General features: G+C 35.6%; 1 protein-coding gene across 4 annotated transcripts in view; it reads left to right on the top strand.

Annotated features, from left to right (window-relative positions):
• ZNF280C (zinc finger protein 280C) overlaps positions 1-20,282 on the top strand; it is a 50,306-nt gene that overhangs the window by 7,105 nt on the left and 22,919 nt on the right. For 2 of the 4 annotated variants that reach the window (XM_064277578.1, XM_010594646.3), the window contains 7 exons: positions 3,826-3,972; positions 6,434-6,502; positions 6,602-6,723; positions 9,753-9,870; positions 14,534-14,689; positions 14,833-14,930; positions 17,632-17,849. In XM_064277578.1, coding sequence (XP_064133648.1) covers positions 3,826-3,972; positions 6,434-6,502; positions 6,602-6,723; positions 9,753-9,870; positions 14,534-14,689; positions 14,833-14,930; positions 17,632-17,849 — 928 coding nt within the window. The remainder of the gene's footprint in view (positions 1-3,825; positions 3,973-6,433; positions 6,503-6,601; positions 6,724-9,752; positions 9,871-14,533; positions 14,690-14,832; positions 14,931-17,631; positions 17,850-20,282) is intronic. The other 2 variants (XM_064277579.1, XM_064277580.1) reach the window with 2 other exon arrangements.

Raw genomic sequence — 20,282 nt, 5'->3', positions numbered from 1 at the left:
ACTAGTATGTGGGGCTTATGTGCTGATTCGTTGCTTCAGGAGAAAAGGTGAGAGAGATAGAAGTGGGCACATTTTCCTAAAAACAAAAATATTTAGAATTATTAAAGTAACACATACTCATAGTAAAAAATGGACAGTAAAAAAAATTATTATCAGTTCAGTGTGTATAATCATAGCCTTGTTTATATGCATAGACAAAATTTTTTTTCTAAAGAAGATCATACTACATATGGTATTATGTGCCCTTTTAAGATTTTTACTCAACATTATAAAAAGAAAATACCTAAATCCTTTGCCAATGAGTCGATTCCCACTCATGGTGACCTCATGCATTACAGAGTAGAACTGCTGCATGGGGCTGTAATCTTAATAAGGCAGCAGTTTGCCAGGCCTTTCTTTCCTGGAGCCACTGGGTGGGTGCAAACCACCAGCCTTTAGGTTAGCAGCCAATCACAAACCACTTGCGCCACTCAGGCTGCTATTCAACATTATACCTTGGATATGTTGATAGTGGAAATGTCCAGTTAAAAAGAATGAAGAAAACCTATGTGCACCAACATGAACATGAATGATATTTTTATCATCAATATACATGAGTCTCTCTTATTTTTTTTTAAATTAGGTGTTGCCCGAATTTGTCTAGCTTCCTAACCCATATATTGTCATATGTTTTTTGGTATATCCAGTAGACTACTGTGAGTGAGAGGAAATATGAAGGACAAAGAAAATATGTTTTTTACTCTCAAGAAGCTTACTCTGGAGTTGGACATACACAATTAAGACGTGAAGAAATACCAAGCAGTTTGAGATATATATTAAATCTGGAATTGTGTGGCATAGACTGTCAGTGCCATAAGACATGGAAGGGAAAAAAAGGTTTAATGGTTTATTTCACTTCGAGCATATTATATAATTTTTAAAAGCATAGTTTAGAAAAGAAAGGGGTCAGTTCATAATATTTACATTTGGGAGGATAGGAAGTGTTTTTTTTTTTTGTTTTTTTGCTTTGTTTAGGTTTGGTTTTGGTAGGTGGACTAGTAAACATTAAACAATATTGTGCCATTAAATTATTTGTGACATGCTTTTATAGAAGGGGAAATTAACGATTTTTAAAAGAATGGGATCTAATTTGTTAAGGTATTTCCTTTTATGCCATCCCCAAAGCAGTGTTTGCAATTAGTGACTTTTAAGACCATGATAGGGCATTGTCTTAGTTTTGAATCAGAAGTAGAAATGACGTTATTTTAATATAGTAAAGTTGCTTTTGGAAAAGATAAAGATGTCATTGATTGGAAGAGCTAGATGGTGCCTAGCTACTACTACAGCCATTTCAACCAGAGATTCTATAGATAGTCCTGCATAGAATGGGAAAAAAATGTAGAACAAAACTTAAATTCCTAAAAAAAAAAAAGGCCAAACTTACTGGACTGGTAAAGACTAGAGGAACCCTGGAGACAGTTGTCCTGAGATACTCTTTAAACTTGGAACTCAAACCATTCTCAGAGGTCACCTTTCAGCCAAATGACAGATTGGGCCATAAAATAAATAACACCCATGAGTACTGTGCACCTCAAAGTAATCATCTAAATGAAACCAAATGGTAAACATTTACCCTAGACCAAAGATGAGAAGGCAAGGGTGGGTGGGGCAGGGAAGCTAGATTTGTGGAAACAGAACAGCCAGAATGGAAATAATGAGCATACTGATACATTGTGAAAAATAGAACCAATGTCACTGAACAATATGTATAGAAATTGTTAAATGAGAGCCTAATTTCTTGTGTAAACTTTCACCAAAAACAAAACAGAACAAAAAGTCTGTAGCCAGATCTTCCCGCACCCTTCCACCCATAGCCTCTTAATTCACTTTTCTACAGAGTAAAACTGGTCAGGTAATCTAACAATTTCATTTTTAATCTTTTTTCTTTTCCCTTTTTTGGGAGGGTCTCCTGGAAACATTCCGGAGCCCTGGTGGCATAGTGGTTAAGAGCTTAGCTGCTAACCAAAAGGTCGGCAGTTCGAATCTACCAGCTGCTCCTTGGAAACCCTATGGGCCAGTTCTACTCTGTCCTCTAGGGTTGCTGTGAGTCAGAATCCACTCGATGGCAATGGGTAACAGGAAACATTCCTTTTGGGAGTAATATTCTCCTGTCCTATACTGGCTGACTGTCCTCTAGGCCTGCTAAACAGCTGTATTGTCCTAGGACGTTGTCTTTGCATTGTGTTGAATGCCATACTTGCTGAATTCTGTTTCTTCCTCTCTCCTGGTTATGTCTCATGTTTTGGTAGATTCTGTAGTATCTTCCTGAGAAAGAAAGGGTGAATGAGTGGTAAATACGTGATGTCGCTTCTTGTCTATATTCTACTTTCATGCTTGGTGAAAAGATTGGCTGGGTATAGAACTCTAAGTTGAAATTTATTCTTACTAAGGATGTTGAAGGCATTATTCGACATTCTTCTCGCATAAACACTCTCACAATATCCCCTCTCCTTTATCTCTGGCAGATGTTAGGATATTCTCTTTATCTCCAGTGTTCTGAAATTTTCATGATGTTATATCCTTTTAGTGTAGGTTTTTTCTTTATCATGCTGGGTCCTGGTGGGCTCTTTCAGTATGGAAATTTATGTCCTTTAGAATTGGGAAAATTTCTTGTGTTATTTCTTTGATAACCTTCCCACTCCTTTTTCTTGATTCTTTTTTCTGGAACTTTTATTTAGGTGAATGTTGTATCTTTGAATTTGATTTTCTAACAATTTTGTCGTCTTTGTTTAGATTGTGTTTGTGTGTGGAGAGAGTTGCATTTACAGGAACATTTGCTCAACTATGACATTTGATTTTTTTTTTTACTGAATTAAAAAATTTTGGCTATCGTATTTTCAATCCACAAGCTATTTTCTGTTTTCCGAATGTTGCTTTTTATAAAATTCTTGTCTTATCTCTCTAAAGATGCTAATTATAATTTCTCTAGTATTTTCACCTGCCCTCTTTATTATCTCATTTTTTTTAAGATCCTTTCATCTGTTTTATTTCTTTTATCTTTCACATTGGAGGTTTTCCTCAAATTTCTAGTGCTCATTGGTTGTCCATCCATATAGTGAAGAACTAAAATGTTTCTTTGAACTTCGTGTGGTTGGTCAGAACTTAGAGGCTGATGGTATTCACAGTATGTTCTTTTGTTGGTTTCTTCAGGTAGGAAACATCTGCCCTGGAATGGAATAAACCTCACTTAATTCCCCTGTTTTGAGCCTAGCTCCTCATCTCTACTTTGCTCTGCCTGGTATCCCTGGATCTTGTTTAGTTTTTCTAGTATATCTTTCATCTGTTACTTCTTATTCTTAGTTTATCTCCTTTTTTGTTCACACAGTTTTGGGGGGGTTTTTTGTTTTTGTTTTCCATTTAATGGTTGGATTTAACTGTTTTTTGGAGGTACAATCATTTTCCAGTCATATAACAAACTCTTTTTGATTGGATTTGGTGGTTTTTTAAATTTATTGGTCACTGTAAACAACTGTAGATAGTCCTAGATAGAATGGGAGAAAAATCTAGAACAAAACTCAAATTTCTAAAAAAAAAAAAAAAAAAGGCCAGACTTACTAGACCGGTAGAGACTAGATGAACACCATTGTCTAACTAAATTCTGCTAGTTTAGATCTTAAAGAGTGAGCTCTGGGTTTCTTACTGTTGCTACCATGTACTGACTACAAGTAGCAACTCAGTAATTGCTACTAGGATTATTCAAGTATATATTAATTATCATGCTATGTATTGGATAAAAGTATTTTTCTATTTGAAAATAAGGTTTGTTTTTTTTCTTTTAAAAATTAGATAATTCAAAAATGGCAGAACTCTTCATGGAATGTGAAGAAGAAGAGCTGGAACCATGGCAGAGAAGAGTAGAAGAGACTCAGAATGAAGAAGATGATGAACTGATCTTTGTTGGAGAACTGTCAAGTTCAAAGCCAGCCATTTCAAGTAAGCATTTACTTTCAGTAAAACCAACTTTTATAAGCTGTTGTTTCTAATGGACTGTTTTGTACGTCCTAATGTTAATGTCCTTCCTCCTCTGCAAGGAGTTAGAGGTAAGCGGGAGGGTGAGGTCTGTAAAAACTTGTGAGAATCAAGGTGGAGATGTGGTTAAAGACTTGGAAGAGCAGTAAGAGATTAAAATATCACATGTGAGAAAAGGAAATGTTAATTAAGGGTCAGGATTACATGATGGCTTTGGAAGCCTTCGGAGATTGGAAATCCTAATTTTTAGTGTAGCCAAGTAGCTTATTTATCTGTTTGTTTATTTACGTTTCTTTTTTTCCCTTAAGCCCAGAAATACAGGCAAGACAAGCAAGTGTTAAGAATGCTTAAAGTATCAGAATATACTAAATAAGTTTGTGTTAGTCTTTGATGGTAGTTCTCAAGTCCAGGCAACTGCCTCATCGCAATGTTATTTTGATTCTTGGTTCCACAATGCACAGGTGCTATGTACCAACGTGGCCTACAGCTTCTGGCTACACCCATTTAACAGCAACTTCTGTGTATAGTCATAAAGTGAATATACTGATGACACTTGTTAAAATGTCTGCTCAAAAATGTGCGAAGTACAGAGGAACAACATACAGAATTTCAGGAGAGGGAGAGGAAACAGAGCCTTTCCCATTTTATTTATTTATTTATTTATTTTTAAGCCAGGAGAATTTACCAAAGACTGTAGCCAGCATAGCAGCGATTTATTACTTACCATTGCAGTGTGTAAAATTGTGGTTAAGAGATGAGTTTTATATTTTCTGAAAGCCTAGTTCTTGCTCCTCTTTCCTGTAAACTTGGAATGGTACTTCAGTTTTATCAGAAGTAGAATAATTTAACCAATTGAATTCTCAATATCATTTTCTGTGACAAATTGGCTCTAAGTGAGGTGCCAGAGCCCTGGTAGTGCAGTGGTTAAGAGCTTGGCTGCTAACCAAAAAGGCAGCAGTTGGAATCCACTAGCTGCTCCTTGGAAACTCTATGGGACAGTTCTACTCTGTCTTGTGTGGTCACTATGAGTCAGAACCAACTCGACAGCAACAGGTTTTAAGTGACATGCCACTTCAACGTAAAATGAAAGAGGTATATTGGCACAGTTGTGGTTAATAGAGTCACTATTATTTTTATAGTGAAATATTAAAATATTTCAAATTGTTCATTGAATTGTCTTATTGAAAGCATGACAGATAAGATTCAGTTTGGATTTATACCAGTTGCAGATGTCTGGTAACAGTACTCAACTACAACAGTGTATATTAGTTTTAAAAAGAAGAATGACCCCAGTGGAATTTATTTTGTGAGTTATTAACTGAGGATTTAAATGATTTTATTGATATTTTATGTGTAAGCCATAAAACATTTTAGACATATGGAATACGAGCTAAATGTTTATATAGAACAATCAGAAGGGGGGTGTAAAAACTTCTGTTTGGTAAACTAAAGCTACCAAAAACTACTGTAAGAATAGCTCTTTCATGGCTTGAGTAAATACCTTGAATTTCTGAATGAAAACAATATCAAGTTATTTGAGCAAGTTTTTTTTTCCTAGAAGACTTCTGTAGTACTTAGGCATGGAGTACCACATTGCCTTTGTTGGAAAACATTTGATGGGATCTGGCTCTTTTCTGTTGTCGTGGTTATTAGTTTCCATCGAGTCAGTCCTGACCTCATGGTAATCCATGTGTGCAGAGTAGAACTGCTCCATAGAGTTTTCAAGGCTGCGACCTTTCAGAAGCAGATCACCAGGCCTGCCTTCTGAGGCACCTCTGGGTGGGTTCGAACTGCCAACCTTTCAGGTAATAGTTAAGCGCTTAACAGTTTGTGCTACCCAGGGACTCCTTTTCTGCTAGGAGGGAAAAAAGGAAAAATTTTGAGGGTTTTTTTTGTTTGTTTTATTTTTAATGCTTTCCACCTTTTCCTGACCTGCCGTTTTAGCCAGATCTCTACTTTTCCGAATTTTTAATTTGATTCCTCAGTAACTTAGAAGTTATGAAGGAAGTTCACATGAGTACAAGAGGGAGCAACCTTAAACTGATCCAGAGATTCATGTCAAGTTCAGATTGACTTCTGGTGTAGTGGTAGATTTGAAATCCCTTAAGTTATGAGATACTCTGGTAAACTCTAGGTTCCATTTAGTCTTTAGTCTCTGATAGTTTGCCTTTCAGAACTCAAGAGTACTGGCACAGATAATCCAATCCGCTCTCCCATAATGAAACTTTTAGGCTTTTAAGCATGTGAATGGGGTATGAGATTGGGGAACGGTTTGATTTCGAGTCACAGTCTATGCACAACCCTGTCATCATTAAAGGAAAGAAATATACCTCAATTATAGGGTGTGTATAAATATGTTTTTGGAAAGTCTTAACTATAACATGTTGTGTTCAAACAATAAAGTTTAAAATAAATATTTTTATAGATATTTTGAACAGAGGTAACTCCAGCAGCTCATCTTCGAGGTCAGCAAAGAGTGAGTCGCTCAGTCCAGGTATAGTGGTATTGTATTATTTTAATTTTAAAAGAAAATATTTTGACACAGTTGATTATCTAGAGATATATTCAATATATTGCATATTTTAAAATACAGGTATCCCTGAGATATTCAGGACTACAGGTCGCCGCTTCTTGACCCGAACACCAAGTCCAACGGCCTCACCTAGATCTAGATCTTCACAGGGTTCTGTTACTCCTCAGAGCCTGTCTAAACCTGTAAGTATTTCTGAAACTACTCAGTTAGCTCAGGGATACATTGGCTTTTATATTACCCTGTTAGAATTCCAGACTATCATAGCTAGTCACCATTCCTATAATACCATAATCAGCATAAGAAAATGATACCATCGTTACGGTATCTCAACCAATACCTAAAAGTTATAACTGCAAAAACTAACCCCCTTTAATAAAATATGCTTAAGTTAAATAGTTATAGTATTTAACTGCTTGCTCCCTGGTGGCACAACGGTTAAGTGCTTCATGGGTGATTGGAACTCACCCAGTGGCTCTATAAGAGAAAGACCCATTGATCTGTTCCGTTAAAGATTACAGCCTAGAAAACCCTATGGGGCAGTTCTATTCTATCACATGGAGTCGCTATGAGTCGACTTTGATTCATGGCAACCATATGTATAACAGAACGACACATTGCCTGTTCCTCTCCCATTTTCATGATCCTGGGTATGTTTAAGTCCATTGTTGCAGCTATTATATAGTGTCTTCCATCCTAGGGGGCTCATCTTCCAGCACTAGATCAGACAATATTCTGTTATAATCCATAAAGTTTTTATTGGCTAACTTTTGGAAATAGATCAACAGGGCATTGATCATAGTCTGTCTTAGTCTGGAAGCTCCTCTGAAACCTGACCATCATGGTTGACCCTATGGGTATTTGATATACTGGTACTATAGCTTCTAGTATCATACCAATACACAAGCCAGCATAGTAAAACAAACTGGCAGATAGAGGGCGTAGGCACTATTATTTCCACGTTTCTCATTTTATAGTTGAGGAAACTGAGGCTCAGAGAGGTTAAATGATTGACTCAAGGTTGCACAGCTGGCAAATGATGGATCTGGGATTTCAATCCACGCTAACACAGTTTTTAAAATACCTATAAACACACATCTATCTATCCATACGTATATGTATAAATATATACTATGAAAACAAAAAGTATTGCCTTAGAGCAATGGTTCTCCAGGTATAGTCTTCAGACTCCTGGGGTTCTCCGAGACTTTCAGGGGTCCGTGAGTTTAAAACTGTTGTCGTTATTAATTCATGACCCTTGAATACACATTTTTTAAAATAGTCTGGGTGGAAAAATGGGTAATATGCATAAAGCATTTCTGTACCTAAAGAAAGGAGCCCTGGTGGCACAGTGGTTGAAGCCCTCGACTGCTAACCAAAAGGTCAGCGGTTTGAACCTGCCAGTTGCTGCACAGGAGGAAGATGTGGCAGTCTGCTTCCGTAAAAATTTCAGCCTTGGAAACCCTACGGAGCAGTTCTACTCTGGCCTGTAGGGTCACTACGAGTCAGAATCGACTAGATGGCATTGAGTGTGGGTATATTCAAAGAAATTTGGAAGATAGCTACCTGTCCAACCAACTGGAAGAGATCCATATACGTGCCCATTCCAAAGAAAAGTGATCCAACAGAATGTGGAAATTATCAAAAGATATCATTAATATCATATGCAAATAAAATTTTACTGAAGGTAATTAAAAAATGGTTGTAGCAGTACATCGACAGGGAACTGCCAGAAAGTCAAGCTGGATTCAGAAGAGGACGTGGAACCAGGGATATCATTGCTGATGTCAGATGGATCCTGGCTGAAAGCAGAGAAGGATGTTTACCTGTGTTTTATTGACTATGCAAAGGCATTCGACTGTGTGGATCATAACAAATTATGGATAATAACATTGTGAAGAATGGGAATTCCAGAACACTTAATTGTGCTCATGAGGAACCTGTACATAGACCAAGAGGCAGTTGTTTCAACAGAACGAGGGGATACTGCATGGTTTAAAATCAGGAAAGGTGTGTGTCAGGGTTATATCCTTTCAGTATACTTATTCAGTCTGTATGCGGAGCAAATAATCTGAGAAGCTGGCCTATATGAAGAAAAACGGGGCATCAGGATTGAAGGAAGACTTACTGACAACCTGCAAAATGCAGATGACTCAACCTTGCTTGCTGAAAGTGAAGAGGACCTGAAGCACTTACTGATGAAGATCAAAGCCTACAGCCTTCAGTATGGATTATACCTGTTAGCAGCATTCAGCTCTTTGTGTACTGTTGAACGGTGGGCCTCAGTTTCTTGCTGGCTGTTAGCTGAAGGCCACCCTTAGTAACTTGCCATGGGAGTCTTCCTAATGTGGCTCGTTGCTTCCTCAAAGACAGCAAGGCAAGGGTCTTCAGCAAGACACGTACATACACACATACCAGAAGAGTGGGAGATCCATTTGTTCTCTTCCTGACCTCTGGTTTATACATTTTTCCATAAAGATGATTCCAAAACCCATATCATCCCCAGTTCTGACGAACAGTACTGCAAACTGATTTCCATTTTGTTTGCCCTGACATCTTATGCATGGGGTTTTTAGAAGTATAGATGCTTTTAAGTTTTATATTCAGATGAGCGTGTTGTTTTTGTTGTGTTTTTTTTTTTTTTGCTTTTGTCCAAGGATTAAGCTGAGGTTCTGTTATTTGCTATTTGATGGAAATGCTGCATTTTTAATAACCCTTTAAAGTGTGTTCATATCTAATTAACTTAAAATGGTTTTATATTTTTGTTTGAAAAGCTTGGACCACCATTTTAGTTGGCTATTCAGGAATAAGCCAGCTCTTAACTAATTTTTTTTTTTTTAACTAATAGCTTGCTTTCAGTTTCAGTAGATGTTAATTTTGGTACCCAGCAAAACCCAGTGCCATCGAGTCGATTCCAACTCATAGTGACCCTATAGGACAGAGTAGAACTGCCCCACAGAGTTTCCAAGGAGCGCCTGGCGGATTCGAACTGCCGACCCTTTGGTTGGCAGCCGTAGCACTTAACCACTACGCTAGTTAATTTTGGTAGAGAGTAATAATTGCCTTTGTGTTTTATAACTTATTAGTAATTGCCTCATCAAGGTTATCTAGATATTCTTGGCATATAGTTAAATTTACCTTTATAAAAGTTTGTGGAACAAAATAATTATAATTATATTGAATAAATGTAATATTCTTTGAAATATTCTTACAGGATTTGACAAAGAATTCATCACAGGATGACTCAGATAAATCTTCAATCTTACTATTTGACTTGACCCAGGAGCCACCATTAACACAAGAGACCCAAGTGGTACAAACACCTCCAGAAGGTTTGTTTTACAACTTTTTCATAAAAATTATAAAAAGAAACTTGATGAATATGCTTATGGAATGATTTTCTGTTTTTAAGCCCATACTTTTATTGTTAAGTTTTCGATATATTCAAAGGTGGAATGGAGCTAATAGTTCTTGAATGCCTTTCATGGGTGATGTTATATAAAAGCTTAGATAAGATTTATAATTTAATGATAAAATATTTATTTGTATTAAGTTGGCTACCGTGTATTATTTGAGCTCATTCTTCCTTGGAACTGGCCCTGGACTGAACAATCTTGATTTAATTTTATTGAGTCAGGGAAGTTCCTTGATGCTGTAAGTACTCTGTTTAAAAAATAATTATTTGGAAGGTCATTAGTATAAAAAAATCAACAAATAGTTAATTTCTTATAGGTTTAATAAGGCTAATGTCTTTCTGTCCAAATAAATGTAGATATGATAATTAAATACGATTACATAGTGTTGTTATAAAATGGCAGTACTAAAGAAATAGTGAGTTGCACACGTAGTAAGTACCAAGTAAATGCCCATTGAAGGAATAATGAAATTTTCCAATTCAAGAAGAATCAGTTTTGATTGTGTACCATAACAAAAGTTTCTCGTTGACCTAAAATACAGTCCCTGGTTACAAACATCTGATTCAACTCATGCTTGCCCTTTAATGTTATGTAGCTTTGCCCTCACTTTGAAGCAATTGACCCATCCCCTACTTGCAACAAATTCTTCATCACAATCACCTTCACTTGCTGCAGGTGCAGCTTTTAAATCTTTGAAAAGGCTTCGAGCGTTTTCTTACACTAAAGTAAGGCTAAACTGTATGCACCTGTTCTGACTTACTCTTCTGGATTGACTTGTGCCCCCCAAAAAATATGTTTAGCAATTTGGCTAGGCCATGATTCCCAGTATTGTGTGATTGCCCGCCATTTTGTCATCTGATGTGATTTTCTTATATGTTGTAAATCTTGTCTCTATGATGTTAATGATAAAGAGATGGGATTAGTGGCAGTTATGTTAATGAGGCAGGGCTCTATCTACAAGATTAGATTGTGTCTTAAGCCAGTCTCTTTTGAGATATAAAAGAGAAGTGAGCAGAGAGACATGGGGACCTCATACCAGCAAGAAAGCACCAGGAGCAGAGCACGGCCTTTGGACCCGGGGCTTCCGTGCAGAGAAGCTCCTAGTCCAGGGGAAGATTGATGACAAGGACCTTACTCCAAAGCTGACAGAGAGAGAAAGCCTTCCTCTGGCTCTGATGCCCTGAATTTGGACTTCTAGCCTACCAGACTGTGAGAGAATAAATTTGTTTGTTGAAGCTATCCACTTGTGGTATTTCTAGTATAGCAGCACTAGGTAACTAAGACACTCACCTAGAAATTCAACTTAAAGACACAGTAACGGGTCTCGTTTGTAACCCAGGGACTGCCTGTAAACTAGTATGCTACGAAGGAATTTTATCTAGTTTGAAAAATCCCCTGTAATCAAAACAATTACTGTTTCTATATTAGCAATTTTGATATGTTTCACTAAATAGAGAAAGGAACATAAGAACTTTCTGAATTTTCAAGTTTAAACGAAACAAAAAAACTGTAGTAATATAAATGCGAAAGTGTTTTTCCATTTTGGTAATACTTGGTTTGATATTTATGTAGATGTTGCTCAGCTAGTTAGAATAGTCAAGAACCAAAAGAAACAGGGAAATAAAATAGTGTCTTAAATCTGATTTTACAAAAGCACATGGACTTTATTCATAGAAAAAATCTGAATTCTTCGAACTTCTAGGTAGTAAAGATGACGCCTACTCTTCTTCTGTAAGGTTTTTTTTTTAATACTACAGCACATGTTACTTTGCCCTTAATGGCAAATACGGTTTTAGTTGGTTTCCTCTATTCTAAAGATCTTTGTGGCCTTTATCAATCACCTAACTGCTACACCTCATATTATTAAATAGAGATTTTCTTTTTCACATAATGTACTCATTCTTCAGACCTGAAATCAGCCATTTGGATATATAATTTTAATTCTTGATCTATATATCTTAGGGCTTTTTTGAGGCCTAAATAAGTGAAAATGCATTATAAGCTTTGAAGGACTTGACAATAAACAGCTGTTAGAATTGTGAGTGATAATATGTGCTGTGTGTTTAGAAGCGTGATTAATTAACTCCTGTCTAGGGTGACAATGCAAGGTTCTTGGAGAAGGTTGAGTTTGAGCTTGAGAATGAAGAATGAGAATTGAATTTTTATTGGAACAAATAAGAACTGTTAAGGGTAGGGAACAGCATGAGCCAAAGACAACAGAGATAAATATATGAAAGGGTTATGATTTAACAGTATTAAACTCAGAATATTTTTATTTAATTTGGAGATAGTAAAACCGTCTATTTTTACTATCCAGCCTATTATATGATCAGTTGCCTAGTCCAAAATACCAGCCCTAATTGGTTGTTCAGGTAACCTGAGGATTTCAGAAGAATATTGTGATGACACAAATTGGTTCCAAGTTCCTGCAGTATAACTGTCAGTTAGCATGTGCCTGTAAAGATGAGGAGAAAATTATTCCTATGTGATCTCAAAAAATGAAATACAGATTTGACAGAGGAGCTCACTAATGTAATAATCTTATTTTCCTTATTAAAAAGCTGACAGGTGAACCTATTGGGATAGGTTTTTATTTCTTTAAACTAAACTAAGATATTATAGAATATTTTGTTACTAACAATACAAACCAAACCCCTTACTCTCAAGTTGATTCTGACTCATGACAAGCCCATATGTTTCAGAGTAGAACTACACTCCATAGGGTCCTTAATGGCTGCGATCTTACGCAAGGTGTCCCTGGGTTGTACAAGTGGTTACGCAGCTGACTACTAACCAACAGGTTGGCAGCAGTTCAGACCCACCCAGAGGCACTTCAGAAGAAAGCCCTGACAATCTGCTTGTGAAATGTCACAGACTTGAAAACCCTACGAAGCATAGTTCTACTTTACACTGAGTCATAACCAACATGACAGCAACTGATCGGTTTGAATCTTTCAGAAGTAGATCCCCAGGCCTTTGATTCAGTGCACCGCTGGGTGGATTCAAACCACTAACCTTTCAGTTAGCAGCCAAGTACAAACCGTTTGTATCACCCAGAGATGTAATAACAATGATAAAAAAAAAAATGATACCTACCATTTATTGTTGAGTGCTTGCTATGTGCCAAATGCTGTGTTACTCCAAAAAAGTCAAAGACCAGTGAAGGTGTTTCTGACATACCTGACACAAATACCTCACCCTCAGTGACATCTTCCCAGGTTGTGCTATCACAAGGTAGATACGAAATCTAGCATATAAAAAACAGTTATTCGTACATAAATTTTAGAAGTAGTGGTGAATTTTAAAACTATTATTAGTGGTTGTTTGAGGTTTAAGAAAGATGAATTTGAGTTATAAAAGTCCTTAATTTATTTCAGGTACAGATACCTCACCAAGTCAAAATACATTATCTTATTTGAGCTTTAGAATAAAGTAGTATAGCTCTTATTGTACAAATGAGGAAATTAAAAGCTTAGAGAAGTTAAACAAGCCAAGAATATACACCCAGCTGTTGAGTAACAGGCAGGATTTGAACTTAATCCTGTCTGACTTAAAAGCCTAGGATATGTCTAATGTATCTTACTTTATTACTTTTCCTACTAGTGTATAGTTGGGAACATTAAAATATGATGTACAGTTTCAGGATCTTTATTAACAAGGTACAATTGTGGATTATTTTCACAAAAGACTTTCGCCTGATCTGGTTATAGCCTAAATAGCCCCATTTTTCTTGCTAATGCTGTGAATTATATCATCTTTTAGCCTTTGGTGTGATGGTTTTCAAGCTCAAAACTATTTTTAACAATGAAATCTCTACTCAATTTTATGCAAAATTCAAATAAAAGTAGAGTTTCTGTATCTAACTTGTCCACTATATTCCCTAAGATGAATCCATTAGGCTCTGGGGAACATAATTTGAAAGCCATTATAGTAATTTTTAATCTTTTCATAAGAATGAGTCATTCTACTTTTTACATAGGGAATAAACAATTTAAAACCATGACTAGAACATCTATCAGTTTCTTAGGTGGAAAAAGAAGCAACTTCAAGTGTTTCATTAGAAATCTTAAATTGTTAAATAAAAAGCATCTTAAAGGGTCTCTAAATTTTTAGAATATATATATATATATATATAATTTTTTTTTCCAAACTCAAATGCATTCAAGCTCCTAGAGGAATTTATTTGTAGGAACTTAGCTCAGAGTATTCTGTCTCCTTTAATTTGATTTTTGGGGGGAAGGCTTGGGTTTTTTTTTGGTCTGAGTTCTTTTATGATAGCTGTTTATGTATTTATTTGAAACACTTAGGATTTTCTTGCGTAAAAAGATTATTTCATGAACTAGTTAAATATATGTAGTCAATAATAGCTGTTTGTGCAATTCTACTCCTTTACTATATAAATTTTGATCATTCTTTACTGTCATTTGTATGATATGAGAATTCAATTATATTACGTTTAATTTAGCTCCAAAGTATTTTTATTTAATTTTAAATATAGGGTTAGTTTAGTAGCAGTTGTAAGCAATATTCTACACTAAACCATTTACCAGTATCTTTCCCACTATTTAAATCATTGTAGATTCGGATCAAAGTTCGCCTTTATCAAAACGTCCTTCTACTTCTCAAGCAGACAGTGTTGCTCCAAAAAAGCCAAAGATCAGTGAAGGTATTTCTGACATATCTGACACAAGTACCTCACCCTCAGTGACATCTTCCCAGGTTGTGCTATCACAAGGTAGATATGAAATCTAGCATATAAAAAATAGTTATTCATACATAAATTTTAGAAGTAGTGGTGAATTTTAAAACTGTGATCAGTGGTTGTTTAAGGTTCAAAAAAGATGAATTTCAGTTACAGAAGTTCTTCACTTATTTCAGGTACAGATACCTCAACAAATCAAAATACAACTGGAACACCTTGTCCAAAGTGTAATGTTATGTTCAGTCTTTTGGATCCTCTGAAATATCACATGCAGGTAAAACTTTTACAAAATTTAATTTAAAAAATGTTTACAAAATATTAAGGATTGGTATACAGCAAATGTTCACTTGTCTAGATATTTTGATAAGAAATCTTATACTGGTATCCATATAACTTAAATAAAAATTTATATTTATAGTAATTATCTTTATAAAAGGTTTTAAAGTTCTTTCCCAGTCATCAAATCATCAGATTTTTTAAAATTAAGGTCATGTACACTACATCATTCTGTGTGTTTAATGTTTCATATATCTTAGAAGTTCCACTCAGTCTGTTTTCTGACTTTGCCTTTGATGTTCAGGGCTCCTAGGTTTTTATAAATTTTATCATTTTACTTGTTTTTTTTGGGTCTTTGTTGTAGAGGGTTCACTGGAAGCGTCTGACTACTCCGCCATCTTGACCCCACCTCTGAAGAAATTGTTTTTTAATAGTTTGTTTTGTATCCTCCCTGACTTGACTTCTGCAAAGTACAGGCAAACAAGAATGGTCTTATTTCCCATCCATTTTGTGCACAAATCATGGCATAGTATATATATGAGAAAGGGGCAGCTGTTCTCTAAAGTGTAGATTTTTTTTATTGTAGCATTGTTTATGATTAAAACTATGGGGAAAATTTTTACTTTCTAGTTTATATTTTTTTATATAAGTTCATTTTTTATATAATACAGTAAAGATTATTTTTGAATGATCTTTTGCCATTATTATAGCTAAGTATACCAAAATCATGACCATGTAGGACAGAGCAGGACTGCCCCATAGGGTTTCCAAGGAGCATCTGGTGGATTCAAACTGCCAGCCTTTTGGTTAGCAGCTGTAGCTCTTAACCACTCTGCCACCAGAGTTTCCAAAGATTACTATGCTACTGAAATAATGTTTCATCCAGCGGAACAATATTTAAAAGTGTAAGTCAAACATTTTGGCCTGCTGATTGGAAGAGATCCCATATATGTGCTCATTCCAAAGAAAGGTGATCTGACAGAATGCAGAAATTATCGAACAATGTCATTAATATCACGTGCAAGTAAAATTTTGCTGAAGATAATTCAAAACTGGTTGCAGCAGTACATCAACAGTGAACTGCCAGAAATTGAAGCTAAATTCAGAAGAGGACGTGGAACGAGGGATGTCATCGCTGATGTCAGTTGAATCTTGGCTGAAAGCAGAGAGTACCAGAAGATGTTCATCATCTGTGTTTTATTGACTACAAAGGCATTGAACTGTGTGGATTATAACAAATTATGGGTAACGTTACGAAGAATGGGAATTCCAGAACACTTAATTGTGCTCATGAGAAACCTGTACATAGACCAAAAGGCAGTTATATGAACAGAGCAGAAGGATACTGCATGGTTTAAAGTCAGGAAAGATGTGCATCAGGGTTGTATCCTTTCACCATACCTACTTAGTCTGTATGCTGAGCACATAATGTAAGAAGTTGGTCTATATGAAGAACGGGATATTAGGATTGGCGGAAGACTCATTAACGACCTGCAAAATGCAGATGACACAGCCTTGCTTGCTGCAAGTGAAGAGGACTTGAAGCACTTACTGATGACGATCAAAGACTACAGCCTTCAGTATGGATTACACCTCAACATAAAACAGAAATCATCGCAGCTGAACCAATAAGCAACATCATGATAAACGGAGAAAAGGTTGAAGTTGTCAAGGATTTCATTTTAATTGAATCCACAGTCAACACTCATAGAAGCAGGAATCAAGAACTCAAGACAACGTATTGCATTGGGCAAATCAACTGCAAAAGACTTATTTTCAAGTGTTAAAAAGCAAAGATGTCACTTTGAGGACTACGGTGCGCCTGACCTAACCCACAGTATTTTCAGTCACATCATATGCATGTGGACATTGGACAAGGAATAAGGAATAAGGAAGACCGAAGAATTGATGCCTTTGAATTATGGTGTTGGCGAAGAATATCGATTATACCATGGACTGCCAGAAGAATGAACAAATCTTCCTTGAAAGAAGTATAGCCAGAACGTTCATTAGAAGGGCGGATGGTGAAACTTTGTCTTCTATGCTTTGGACATGTTATGAGAAAGGACCAGTCCCTGGAGAAGGACATCATGCTGGTATAGTACAGGGTCAGCAAAAAAACGGAAGACCTCAACGAGAGGGATTGACACAGTGGCCGCAACAATGAACTTGAACATAGCAATGATTGTGAGGATGGCATGGGACTAGGCAGTTTTTCATTCTGTTGTACATAGGGTCACTGAGTCAGAGCTGACTCGATGACATCTAACAACAACAGATAGAATGTGTTGAGGCTTACAGGATCTTCCTGATGCTTCTCTTTGTACCTCATACATTATCTGGCACTTTGAATATGGGGAGTGGCAGAATAGCTGTGCTCAATGTCCAGTTTCAGTCTAGACTTTATTGAATTGCTATTGTGTTATTCGATAATTTAAAATATGCATAATGGTTTATAAAACTACCTTTCCTCTTAAACTGTAACTTGACACAGATATGAAATGAAAGACTTTTGGTCAAGGTGTAAGTTATTATGATATATTTACATCTGAAAAGGTAAATTGCAAGAAAAAGGTATTAGATCTATAGCCAGCCCTGATGGTAAGGTTTTTAAATTTGTTTGGGGGATTATTTCTTTGCTAATTAAGATAACAGGTGTTTATTGTTTGAATAAGGGTTATATGTGTTTTCTTTTTCAGCGTTGTTGTCCAGACATGATGAATGACTTTTTGGCAAATACTGACTCTGAACTTCCAAATAGAGAAAATAGAATTACAACTAGTTCAGAGAGAGGGAAATTGATTATGTTAGTGAGTGACTTTTATTATGGAAGACATGAAGGAACTCTTGAAGAACAGAAGACTTACACTACCTTTAAATGCTTCAGTTGCTTGAAAGTTCTTAAAAATAATATTAGGTATGGAAACACTTATTTTTATTTCCGTTTTAAAATTGGAATGCTACGATACAAATGTCTCTTTATCTTGACTTTTTGTGTGTCATCCTAGATAAGCAATTTTAACACTTCCTACTAAGAACAAAGGCAGATTATCTTGTTGAAAAGCTTTTGTCCGTTTTTTTAAAATAATTTTTATTGTGCTTTAAGTTGTCCTTAATGTTTTAAGAGTCTGACTCCTGGATCCACTTACTTGTGTCTTCCATATAGCTTAAGAAAGAACAAAATTTATTTTAACTTAAGGGAAAATGACTTCTTTTTTGCCTATGTTATTATTAAACTAGAAGTTTTCATGAGATATTTTTATTTTCTAGCTGCCTTTGAAGCTTCATATCACAAGAAGAACCACTTCATTCAGTTTGACTTCTTCCATACTAGTCTTATTTAGTGCTCAAATTTTTTAATTCATATTTATAATTTATAGTACATTTACATTGCAGAGAAAGTGATCTTTTTTGGTGGTGGTCTTTAGAAAATTACCAGTTCTGTGAAACATGTCTTTTGATTTTAAAATTTAACCCATTTTAAAAATAGGTATTTAATTCCCAGTTGAATTTTGAAGTTTTTTTAATACATGTGCACTTTAAATTATAGGAACTTGTACATTTCAATCTTTGAGTTGTATGGCTTTTTTTTTTCAGTATTTTTTTAAAAATTTGTGTTTCATTTCTATATCAAATGTCACCCAAACCAGTTAGGGTTATGTTATTCTGAGAACAGCCTTGCAGGAGGTTTGCTTTTAATCTTCCATGTTTGTCTACTTGTTTGAGAATTACGTGCTGCTAATGGGAGCTGGTATAATAATTGAGAGACAACTAGTTGGTTAAGGTATTATTTGCTGTGTATAGATTTTAAGTATCTAAAATTATGAGCTGAAAGGTAAATGGCTCATGACCTTTAAAAAGGTTTATGTGTATATATTTAGCCAAGACTAGGATTTTTAGTAGGTTATAGTATTAAAACCAAAGGAAGAAAAAAGATATTTCAAGGTGTACCATACCAGCTCTAAAGAGAAACAGTGTTTTGGAGATATGAAATAGAGATAAAGGTTAAAACCTTCATGATGGTTGATATCTAGGTTGATGGCATTATAACTTAGTTTCAAGATTATTTTTTTCATGAACTCAAAGTGAATAATTGTTAATAATTGACAGTCTAAAAATTGTAGTTTTGATTAAATAACTTTAGTTTCAAATTTAGCAAAAAGCTTTAGTAAGCTTTTTGAAGTAGGTATATCCATTTATATTGCATTCTGTGCTGATGAAGGTCATAGTTCTGCCTCATAGGAACCGTTTTAGGGAAGGTGAAATAGCAGAATATAAACTGAAAAATGGACAGTGCCTACAAAGGGTACAGTCTGCAAGTTAAAATGAACAGTCTGCTAACAGTAAACCAATATCATTAAATAAAACAAAACGTTCTTGTAATTACAGGCATTCACACTGCTATTGCATGCATTTAGAAACCAAGACACAAGTAAAAATATGCATAATTTGTCTTTTAAGCCACAGGAACCCATTATATATCTTCAAGGCCTTCAAAAGATTTCTCTCATGACTTTAGCTGCTTTTGGTGGAAGGGTTTCTTTCTTTTAAGTATTTCATTTTAAAATGTAGCTAGTACTTCATGTATGGAAAAGAAGCTTGCTATTTTTCTTTACCAAAAAAATTGTTTTTAACCTGAAATAATAATAATTATAGCAATCAGTAATATTTCATATTTACTACATTAATGGATTATTTTTAAAGATTAAATGAAAAATGTTTACTGAGCCACTTAATGGATGTAATTATTTAAAGCACATGCTTTTCTAGAGGGCTTTTTAAGGCTTTAGAGATTTTATTTTTGAATAGTATACCTGTATTTTTAAAATTTAGGTTCACACAACTACCATAGCCTCCACCAGACTGAGTCCAGCACAACTAGATGGTGCCCAGCTACCACCAACTGCTCTGACAGGGATCACAATAGAGGATCCCGGACAGAGCTAGAGAAAAACATAGAACAAAGTTCTAACTCAACAAAAAAAAGACCAGACCTACAGACCTGACAGAGACTGGAGAAACCCCAAGAGTATGGTTATTAGCTCAGTACTGAAGTCACTCCTGAGGTTCACCCTTCAGCCAAAGATCAGACAGGCCCATAAAACAGAATGAGACTAAAGGGGCACACCAGCCCAGGGGCAAAGGTTAGGAGGCAGGAGGAGATAGGGAGGCTGGTAATACAGAACCCAAGGTTGAGAAGGGGAGAGTGTTCACGTTACGGGGTTGGCAACCAGTGTCACAAAACAATAGGTGTATTAATTGTTTAATGAAAAGCTAGCTTGTTTTGTAAACCTTCATCTAAAGTACAATAATAAATAGAAAAAAAATTAGGTTCAGGTAGTCGTTTGTG

The sequence above is a fragment of the Loxodonta africana genome, chromosome X (genome assembly GCF_030014295.1).
Source record: "Loxodonta africana isolate mLoxAfr1 chromosome X, mLoxAfr1.hap2, whole genome shotgun sequence".
NCBI lineage: Eukaryota > Metazoa > Chordata > Mammalia > Proboscidea > Elephantidae > Loxodonta > Loxodonta africana.
This window is presented reverse-complemented; position numbering and strand designations above follow the sequence as displayed.